The following is an 11284-nucleotide window of genomic DNA, read 5'->3' on the forward strand; positions in this document are numbered from 1 at the left end:
ATCAGCCTGGCATGCCCATATGGTGTATATCCGCCATTTACTCTACCTGATTCATATTTGCTGAAGTTAAGATTGTCTTTTGCTGTAAATACAGTGAACAAGGACATCTGTCACTGAGGGTAGCTGCATAAAACTGGACATAAGGGTGATTATACTTGGTACCAATGTCCAAGCTTGAGCTTGGAAATAGGCTATTTTCGGTGTGCAACCAAATATTAATCCAGCTTAAAGGACCACTTCAGTTATTTTCAACCTATCTTCATATCCATTTTTGTCTACTCACTGACACTGTCTCAGAGGGCCGTGGACAGTTCAGACACCAAATCCAAGCTAATAAAAACTCCAGGCTTTCTATTCCTGGAAAGTTGGCTTGCTATAATATAAACATTGTTATCACATTAATACAACTTAAATCTTGTTTGAAATGACTAAATCTGCCTACTGCTGATGTCACTGGTAGGTGGGTTAGCTAAACTGTCCACAGCCCTCCTGAGACAGTGAGGACCAATATATGACGACGGGTTGAAGTGGTCCTTTAGGGGTTATCACGTTCATGGTTTTTACCCCAGGGATGTCATTGTGGTAAAACTTTTCAAAGAAACAAAGCTGCTGTTTTTACAGCTGTGAATAGAACATTAGCCTTACAACAAATACATATCTCTGCCGTCCGGCAGGAACCAGCTAATTCCAAAATGTCAAATTTTCAGGAAATGAAAAAGAAAAACAGAAAAAAGTTGTTCATAATTGATAAGAACAGCTGAATGGACCTCCAAGCTCACAATGAGGTTGGAGGTCAAAAGGGGGTGGAGCCTGGAGTCAGCAAAACCAGCTAACTCCACCCCCCTTTGCTGGAGTTAGCTCCTTTTGTCAAAATCACTTTTTAGTACTTAATACTTTTCATTGGTTCAATTGTTTTACCAACACAGACAAAGGGTGTTCAATAGCACTGACTTATGGAGAAAAAAAATGCAAAAGCGAAAAATTTAGTTGAGCTGGATCCTGCCGGACAGCAACGATATACTAAGATGTTAAATTGTGATAGTCCCTTCTAAGGAAATAATGCAAATCTTTCATTTTATGGATACCAATTCTGTTTTGCCTCCCAGAAATGCTTAGAAATTCAGTTCTCTTGACAAATTAGAATATTAAATAATTGTTTTGGTAAGGGAGACCATGTAGGATTTATTCAAAACATTCAAATATGTTTAACATTGACAACACAACTTGACACTTGAGGAATACTGCAGTGGTGTTTATTGAAATTGTTAAATTCTAAGAATACTCAGTTTCTAATTAAATTGGCATTAAACACAGCTGTTATGGATGCCTGATGAGTGGTGACTCAGCCAGTTAGTGCAGACCATACGCTTTTGAGCGTGAGGACCGTGGTTCAAATCTCTCTCTGCCCTCGTCTTCCTGTCTCTACTACATGGACCTATCTGAAATAAAGCATGAAAATGCCAAAAATATATCCTTAAAAAAATTTAATACAGTGGTTAGAATGATGGCTTTAGAGCCCTTCAGGTTAACTCAACATGAAGTTACTGCTATAACCTCCCATGTTGGCTTGAGTCTCTCAAGCTCTTGAAGGGCCTAGGGCCCCCAGTGGGTGGGCACACTTTAATAGCCTCAGGCTTTGTGGTGTTTCCCAGAATCTTATTTCTTATCCCCAATATGTGACCCTCTGGTTCAAGGTCCATTACTGGCCCAGGGACCCTGGATGTGTTGGTTCTGGAGGAGTCTCTGTAGCTCCTTAAACTGCTCCACTGTGTGGTCCTTCACGTCAGGGTGCGAGATTTGTAGTCGAATGCTGTCCAAGGACCAATTGAGCTCTCCAGAGAACATCTCTGTCAGGATCCTTGCCGCGACTGGGACCACCTATGGAGAACAATGTCTATTACTACTAGAGAAGTATTTAGAAGAATTTAGTAAGTTTATCATACTCTATATCATACTCTCTCCCCCATGTAAAGCGACTTTGAGTACTTAGAAAAGCACACAAAACAAAGCACATACATTTGAGATTAATATTATACAAATGGGTTTCGGCCTTGGTCTTCCAGTTCCTACAGTTCCTGTGACACATTTTGCGGGTGAAAATGGGCCTGACCAAAGATGCTTAATTTAGGAAGATACGCCATCCCACACTTTGCCAGTAGGTGCGAAATGGTACACAAAATGGTCTCTTTAGGTGGGCGCCGTCTGACATCAGATCTCGCGAACGTCCTATGATTACCGTTGCTGGATATCGGGAGAGTGCGTTGCTGGGACAGAAAAAGGTCGATAACAAAGTTGTCTTTCTGAAAAAGTAAGTGTTAGGAAGATGTGTGGCTCGTGAAGAATGGATACAATATTTAGTTCAATGACGATGGGGCTAAACAATCCGTTCGAACAGAAGCTTTGTTCATGTTCACTTCTTCCTTTGGAATTAATACGCACCACCACCTACTTCTGGTCTCCTAAATAGGCAGACACTACGTCACACTGATACGGGAAGTAAATGGCGTGTTGCTTTTCTATTGTTTGTTTTGGGCCCGACACACCCATAGGTCTATATGACCGCCATTACATAAATGATTACTGACTGATTTAATCATTTATCTTCTGAAGATCGCTCTCAGGGTCTTGATTTTCAGAAGGACAATGTCAGAGGTAGCACCTAAACGCCTGGAAGTAAGCGTTTTAGTGTACACATTCACAGATACAGTTCTGTAGTGCTCAGTTTCATGTCTGGTAATGGAACATTAGCCCTACAACAAATATAGAGATAATGTTGAGAATCGTCAGTGTTCTAAGGTCAGTGGAGGCATGCTATACAATCAGAGCACTGACCTGGACAATAATAAGCTTCTTTTCTTTGGGTTTCTTGTCCGGCCAGTCCTCCCCAAAGCAGAAGTAGATCTCAAAGGGAGGAGGGCGGTGGGCTTCACCTTTCTGGAACAAAATTAGTCCTGTTTTCCGTATGCGGGGACAGAGGAAAAAAATAGATTTCAGTCAAGATGAACATGATATTTCTGCTCAATCGCTGTTGAGCAGAAATCTTGTAAAAAAAAACATAAAATCTTATTTTCATAAATCAATGCCTTATTTTATACTTATGCCATATGACAGTGTCGCACAAAAGCAGCGAAACATTTCGACAATTTGTGAGATTTTGCCTATAATGACATGCCCAAAATAGGGATGCCCTGTTGAAAGTGATTCTGTCTGTGGGTTTTATAAATATTTAGCAGATGAAAATATATATAATGTATACAAATATATATATAATATATATATTTTTCAAATATATTTTTTTGGGGCTTTTCTTCCGTTAATTGATAGTTTACAGTGGAGATGGGCAGTAAAGATCGTCGGGAACAGGACTCGAACCCGCGATGCACGGTCAGGCTACTTTAGAGCCCAAGTGCCCCCGATGAAAAGTATTAAGAGCTTGTGACTAAAGAACTACACTGGATCCATTGGAACTAACACCGGTAATTTTTTAAAATTTCCTGATTAGTAACTGTTTGGACATAAAAGGTTTCCACCTGACAATAAGATATACCCCCCCGCCCCCCTTCGAACTTTTCTTGCCAATTTTGTCATCGTCAATTCTCCAATCGCCCCATTATGGGCCTAGGGAGAGTATAGACATCCATGCGCTTTCTCCAGTACACAGAGTTGCCAGCTGCCACTTTTCATCTGAGAAGTTTCACCGGGAGACCATAACACACACTGAACAGGCTGCAGTAGGAGTCGCTAGTGAATGTTCAGTATGACCGACCATTTGGTTCGAATTTGTGCGTCTCACCTTGCAGGAAGTCATTAAGGCTGAACACTTTGATCTTCTTTTCCCGCTCCATGGGGTTTGGCGGGCCCTGCTCGGGCATGCCGGGCCCGGACCAGTACACTTTGCATTGACACAAGCGGATGGCGTAGATGTCCTGCTCCCAGATCTCCAGTATCAAACCGCGATCCATCACATCCAGTAAAGCCTCAGTGTAGAACTTCTGTTTCTGGTTCTGGATGCCGGTTGAGTCGGGGAACCGGACCTGCTGGAGGCTGACAGGCCCAAAGAGGTCCACCTGGTCCGGAGTGGGCTCCAGGTGGCCATAGTACAGTCGACAGCCTTGGGGGTTGCTGACAGTCAGAGAATCTGCCGTACGGCCGCGGTATTGGAATTTCATGTCCAGATCAGTCACTGGTCACAGCCACAGACAGAAAGGGTGAAAGACATGGAGTGAGCCAGTGTGTTAACACTAGAAAAAAGTTATTTTCACAATGCTAATTATATTTAATTAGATGCACACTGTTAACTATTCTCATGCAAAGAATAACAAATGAAACAACAAATATGTTTGCCTGATGGTAACCACAGAACCTACCACGCCTTCCGCCTTTATGCCAGTGTGTGTCAACTGCTGGGTGTGACAGACTGGTATGCATGTGCGTTACCGACCGCTTCACTAAGACCCACATAATCCACATAATGGCAAATCAGGCCACTGCTATTGTGATGATATGCATCTCAAATAACACCCAAGTTTAACCTCGCTATGTACTGTATAATCTGAGGGATAAAGAAACGCTAATATACGCTGCTGCATGTGGTTGCGTCTTACGCATGCGACTATGGTTCCCACTGCCAGGGCAAATGTTCTACTCACATGGAAGGCTGCTCAGCAGGTCATACTTGCAGGGCTGAGCCTGTGCCTCTCCCTGGGTTTGGACCCCTGGCATGGGGCTATCATCCATAGGGGCTGGCTCAGAGGGTGCAGAGGCGACAGGGGGAGGCATCTCTGAGAGGGCTGTCGGTGGTATACCCAGCCCGTCCGAGAGTCGTCCACGATGCACAAAGTCACCCTGTTCCATGCCACCCACCAGCTGAACCTGGGCTGGGAAGTCTGACCGAGGAAGGTCAGCCGTCACGGGAAGGCCTCTGCTGGGATTGGTTTGCATGCTGTCAGGAAGATGGGACATCGGGATGAGGTGGGCTGGACGAAACGTGCCGTTCACCTGGGTGGTGTAGTGCGCAACTTCTCTGTGTGCAGGGAAGGTGGGGAATGATGGTGGGTCACCAAGTCCTGAATCTGGAAGAGATTGTCAAGAAACATATCTTAACCACATGAACCCTAGCTTCCCTATTCTAGTGAACATTCGGTCAAAATAGCAGATTTACAAGCTCACAATGCAAAGATATTTGGTGTACAGCAAAAAAAGGAGGGGTCTGGTATAGACCCCTGGGGGACTCCAGTCAACAAAGTATATATATATAGGGTCTCTTTCAGAGATAGAACACATAACACACACACAGTAAATGAGTACATCCTATATTCTAGCGTTAAAGTGGTTAAACATACAGCAAAACGTGAGTAGAATATTGAATTGGAATTCCAGACCCACTTTGCTGTGGCATCAACACATGGGATGCCAACAAACTGAACAAGGTGAGGAAGGCTAGCTCCATAGTTAAGAGTTGAGCTGGATGATAAGGAGGAACCTGCACGCTATCCCGGAGAACCCTTCCCATCCCCTCTATGCCAAGCTAGCAGGAATGCCAGAGACTCATTCCCCCACGGCACACCACAAAGCAACTCTCTTTTGTGCCAGTAGCCATCAGGATTCACAACCAAGCTTGACCCCATGAGAGCTTGCACTGTCACCTGCACTGTCTGTTCTATTCTTTGGGATTACTGACTCCTGCTTTGACTCTGGTGGTACTGTCTTGTTATTTATCGCTACTGACCGCGGCTTTGACTGGCACACGAGTTGCACCTGGGCTACTAGGATGTATTAATGAGCGATATACTTTTTCCTTTCTCCAAATGTAGTCGTATGATCAATGACCAATGTCAATACTCATAATTCAGATCAATGTGATAGCTATCCATTATGTTACATCAGTGACCATATAGGCTACTCCAACAATAATATTTAAGGACCTTTTACTTACTAATTGTGAGACCAACAAGATTCGGCATCTGAAAGCATGAAAGTTAGATAAAGATTAAATCGTAAACCATCCACAGGAAGTACAGCTTCTGTTGTATCTCTCATTTTTAATTACATACCTCTTCCTCATCTTCATCAACAGTATCTGAAACCAAAAAGGAGAAAAAAAATGTGTCACATTTCAGTGAATTTGAAATATCAAAATCCAACGATTTCATGTAACAGTACAGATCTGCACTTTCAGCTCAGTAGTACACATCATAATATCAGCCGCTGAGATTAACCAGTAAACATCTGTTGTGCTTACCTCCATTAACAGGTTGGTCGCAAACCTCGTAGATTTTGTACGGCTGAACAGGGGTCTCCTTGGTACCATCGTATTTGAGTCTGAACTCGCGGCTTTTGTTCAAGGCACAACGCAAGTTGGCCTTCCACTTTGCTGGGTCGGGTTCATCAACTCCCTCTTGGTACTTCCCCGTCTCCAGGGCCCAGGCCTGAGTGGTAAACAGGGGACAAGCTGGTTTAATCGTTTAACCTCGAGAGTGTACAATTGTAACCAAAGGCACCATGGGTCCATTTGGTTACACTCTAAGAATTACAAATGGATAAATTGACACTGAGGATTTTACAATGTAGTGAAATGATAAACTACACTGGAAAAAAAATCTGAAATAGATGGTGATTAAGGCAACTGCAAACAAGGAAATGATCATCTGCCAATGACCTTTTTTTCAGAAAATTACTGAAACAGAAAAGCCCCAAGAAAGTGAAATGAAACTCAAAAAAGGGTAAGAAACTGAAACAAAAAAAAAGTACGGCAGTCATATCACAATTCCTGTCTGGAAAAGGAAGTTCTTTCTCCCTTAAGTTCTTTTCTTACGTGCTTCTCACACTCTGTGTTCTGTAAATGTCAATCCGGTGATACTTCCTATAGAACTTGTGTCCCCTGACTCCCCTATATGTCTGTCTGGTGTTCCGCAATTTCTCTAGCATGCTATGGACTCAGCTGAGCAATAAGCTATAAATAACCACAGTAAGGGGAAATATAACTGGCAAGATAACGTATCGTCAACATGTGTCAAACAAATGACTAGTGGCCCACATTAGAGATAAGACAAAACTGATCCACTTTTAATCCCTTCTTCCTAGTGCTTGTATCTCTTTATCTGCTTCGCTTAAGTTCAACAGTTGAACATTCTTATGCTATGAAATGAAATGAGACACACGAGACTGTTAAAGAATTGCCTTCAGGTGAGACCTTAAAGATGGTGTTCTCCTCCTCCGACATGGGCAGGTGACGTGTGGCATGCCTCCAGGGGATCTGGAAGAGCCTATGATCTGGAGTTAGCCACTGTAGGCCTGGGTACTGTCCGCTGTTCACCTGGGCTAGAAGCCAGGGCTTTAAGCGGATCCTCCGTGGTTGAGTGCTCATGGCTGAATGGCTCTGGCTGGACACAGGGACCACAAGCAGTAGGACTGGGTGAGGGGAGATGGGAATGTAGTGTTGAGGGTTGTAGGCTTGTTATCGGGGGTTATTGTGGGTCTCTGTAGACTGTAGAGAGTGTTCTTCCAAGAAACCTCCAACAACGTCACACCTGGAAGGCAATAAAGTGGATGAATCAATGAGATAAAAAGGTAAACAACACAGAATGTCAGTATTTGTGATGGCAACATCCCTCTGTTTAGGAAATTATCCCTTTAGAAACAGGGGCTGGAATTCGCACAATGTGCCATGTAATACAAGAGCAAGGATCGTTGCACTGAACGAAAGCAGCAGCAATCCACAGAAATGGACACTTGTTCTATTTTAAACAGATCAATAAAAGAAAACTGTTGGGACTAGTTTATACTTTTTTTTAGCCAACCTAAATTTTTGTTGAGCTGACTTTTTTTTTATTACCAGCTGAAAGCCCTAAACACTGAATCAGGTCAAAGCAATGTGTGTCATCATATTATATTTCAGTAAACACAAGAAGGAATGCAATTCATTCAGAGCCAATGGGAAACTGTTTTCCCAATGACAAATCACAGACTTGTAAAGGCAAATGGTGGTGGTGATACTGACTGTCAGTCAGACACACAGGAATAAAGCAAGCACACATTTTGACAGTTTTAAATTTACCAGGTGCAATGAGCACCTCACCCTCCCAAGGTTAACATTTCTATTTTGAAGTGAGCAGCTACGAGTGTTAAACTTATACTATGATTACTATCCACATAATAGCAGGCATATGCTTAATGCTTCTAGTTAGAACCAATCATAGTTTTTCACCTCCTGTTTCATTAAGAAGCCAATTCTACACAGGCCTAATATGGTACATTCATTCAACATGTACCAACCACTACCAGTAATGTAGTAAGTAAAATACTGCTAGTGGCAGGCTATGCCAGGTTTGTTTGTGTTTGTTTTGTCAGAGCAACTGTACATCACTGTCTCCTAATCTGATATAAGAGTAACATTGCAAAAGAAAACAATATTTTAGCCTAATTTTATTGTTGTTTTAAACCTTAATTTTGGAATTGCCGTTGTCTTTTTACAATCAGACTGCTGGTTTCATCAGAGAGAGAGACTTTCATCAATGAACAGTTGTTCAGGTAGGTCAGCTTATCTATATTAGTTCATAAATATCTAATAAATTAAATTATGGTCCCACTTGCCTGATATTGTAAATCCAAGAAAGACTTGAGCAGCAGCAGGTGACAGACAGCTGGTCTGTGTTTCTGTGCAGGTAAGAAGTTAGTTACACTGTATCCAACTGAAACCTTACAGGTAAAGAAGTTACACTGTATCCGACTGAAACGTTACAGCACAGCAGCTGCATTCGCACGTGTTCAAGATCAATATCGAGACATTAAACATGTCTCAAACAACAATCCGCAAAGCATCGTCAAACAAGCAGCAGATGTATGCTTTACAGAGGACGGCAACGAATGTGTTTGTTTGCAGAACTAGTATAAGTAACACCCTTCCGGGTGTTGGCACTTAGGACGGAAGCAAGCAAGCAAGCAGTGCAATAGCCCTGGTTCAGAGCGTTAGCGAGTTCTCTCTAACACTCTGCCAGGCGCGCTGCTATTCTCGTAGACCAAAAATTCCACTACCGTGCGAGGTCTCCAACTTTAGTACAGAATAAACCAAACTATTTCGCTATTCACCGAAAAAAAGGCTGTTTTGAGTTGTTGAACGTCCATTCTCCAGGGTGGGAAGCCTCTCAGGACCCCCCACTCTCTTTATAATTCACTTTTTGGGTAGAAAATAAAATATGTCTGCCAGATGGAAATTATTTTATGTACTCCACTGCGCCCTCTAACAGATCTGGTCAATGATAATTTATACTACCAGATCTGTAGAGGGCGCAGTGGAGTAAATAAAAGAGTAGACCAATTATTTGTTTACCAACGTTGAGACTGGACGCACAGGTGATTGTTTCATGCAATCAATTCTCAACCTGTTGTTTTGGGGTTTCGCTGGTTTCAGTGCACCCCGACCCCCTCTTGTGTGTTGGCTAGTGAGGCGCGTCCTAGCGAGACCTGACAGAATGGGTTTCATTTGCAACCAGTATGACGGTCGCTTGCAACCAGTGCGACGTCGTCTGTTAAGGGGTCTAGACATATTTTATTTTCTGCCCAAATGGTGTATTATACAGAGAAGGTGGGGTGCTGAGAGACTTCCCACCCTGGATAATAGACTTTCAACAACACAAAATGCCTTTGTTTCGGTGAGTAGCGAAATAGTTTTGTTTATTTTAACTAAAGTTGGAGACCTCGCACGGCAGTGGAATGTTCGGTCTATGGGCAGAGCAGCGCGGCTGGCAGAGCGTAGAGAACTCACTAATAGCTAACAGTGCAATCTGAGTGCAACTGTGTTGACAGCCAGTGGTGGAAAAATTACTCACCTTTTGTTTTACTTCAGTAAAAGTATCAATACTGCAATGTAGAAAATACTCTGTTGCAAGTAAAAGTCGGGAATTCAAAATTTACTTGAGTAAAAGTACCTAAGTATTGGCATCAAAATGTACTTAAAGTACCAAAAGTAGAAAGTATTCATTATGCAGAATGGCCCATTTCACAAATGTATAAATTGTATAAAAATATTTTGAAAATAGCAGATCTACAAGTACTTTCTACTTTTGGTACTTTAAAGTTCATTTTGATACCAATACTTTTGTACTTTTACTGAAGTAAAATTTGAATTCAGGACTTTTGCTTGTAACAATAACAGAGTATTTCTACATTGCAGTTTTGATACTTGTCTTTAGGTAAAAAAAAGAGTACTTTTCCCACCACATTTGCTATGAGTCATGCAAAAGGGTTACAATGTGTTTTTTCCAGACGACAGCTGCACTGACACAGGGCCTGAAGAGAATCCCTGACCAGTTGGGATACCTGGTGATCAGTGAGGATGGCGTGTTAGCGGTGAGTGTTTAGAGGATTTCTTTATTTTCATTGATTGATTGATTTTCTGTAACAGTGTCTGACACTTCCTATAAGTATGGCAATTTCTAGATCCTGAGTAAAAAGTTTTTAGTACTTTTTCCACCACAGGAGAGAGCCCACACAACACAAGTAGAGCAGGTCCACCAAGTTATAGCTCACAATTTGTCCACTGGAGGGCGCAAGATCCTTTTGAATGGATTGTGGACAGCTGCAGCTAGGGTATCCTATCCGTCCACACGGATGGATGGGGGGGCCGCTTGTAGATCTGCTATTTTTGAAAAATCATGAAAATGTATATATTTTTTAACCGAACATTTTTCATTCAAATGTTTCCTTCTGGGGGTCCCTAGCTCTGCTCTGGTCCATAGAAATGCTATGGACCAAAGCCAGGGGTCAAATAACTGATGTGTACTGTTAAATCTATAGGTTGAACTGATTTTGATGCTATATTAACTCATTTGTCTGGGGGACTACCTGGAATCCCCCTCAAGGACCCCACTTTGAGAACCACTGGTGGGGTGGGTGATTATATAGGCCTACAGATATAACAGAAATAGAGTTACAATACAGCTACATTTTAAAAGTATAGTAGCCTACATTACAGATAACATTACAGAAAGTAAAGTACAGTACAGATACATTACAGAAACTAGAGTAGTACAGTACAGATACATTACAGAAACTAGAGTAGAGTAGGCTACAGTAGAAACTATGGTAGATATCATTCATCATTTGGTAAGACAAGATGGTCATTGGTGTCAACGTGCTTTCTGTCCAGGATTTCAATTCATTCCTCTCGCCATATCTTCCAAAAGCTAACCTCTGGTAAGGGGCACAAATGTGAATTTCTGTTGCAGTGTATACTTTTATTTAAAGCTCAGAGACTGTACCTTTTGGCGAGACAGAGCTGACAGTG

General features: G+C 42.2%; 1 protein-coding gene across 1 annotated transcript; it reads right to left on the reverse strand.

Moving 5' to 3' along the window:
* Positions 1-1152: 1152 nt before the first annotated feature.
* On the reverse strand, positions 1153-9072 carry irf5 (interferon regulatory factor 5). The gene is made up of 9 exons (XM_080420817.1): positions 8593-9072; positions 7193-7529; positions 6242-6428; positions 6054-6079; positions 5936-5963; positions 4650-5072; positions 3794-4183; positions 2833-2951; positions 1153-1878 (listed from the first exon to the last, which is right to left on the reverse strand). The coding sequence occupies exons 2-9, from the start codon at positions 7364-7366 to the stop codon at positions 1690-1692; spliced, it is 1536 nt and encodes a 511-aa protein (XP_080276943.1). The 5' UTR covers positions 7367-7529; positions 8593-9072; the 3' UTR covers positions 1153-1689.
* Between the last annotated feature and the right edge of the window lie 2212 nt (positions 9073-11284).

This window comes from Gymnoscopelus braueri, assembly GCF_963280865.1.
Source record: "Gymnoscopelus braueri genome assembly, chromosome: 23".
Lineage (NCBI taxonomy): Eukaryota > Metazoa > Chordata > Actinopteri > Myctophiformes > Myctophidae > Gymnoscopelus > Gymnoscopelus braueri.

What these genes read in the sequence shown, in the direction of transcription:
- irf5 (XM_080420817.1), bottom strand. Translation starts at nt 7,366, where the DNA reads ATGAGCACTCAACCACGGAGGATCCGCTTAAAGCCCTGGCTTCTAGCC. An exon ending in CCTGCTGAGCAGCCTTCCAT is followed by an intron (nt 4,184 to 4,649) that starts GTGAGTAGAACA and finishes GGCTGTGACCAG; the next exon opens with TGACTGATCTGGACATGAAA. An exon ending in CCTTAATGACTTCCTGCAAG is followed by an intron (nt 2,952 to 3,793) that starts GTGAGACGCACA and finishes TACGGAAAACAG; the next exon opens with GACTAATTTTGTTCCAGAAA.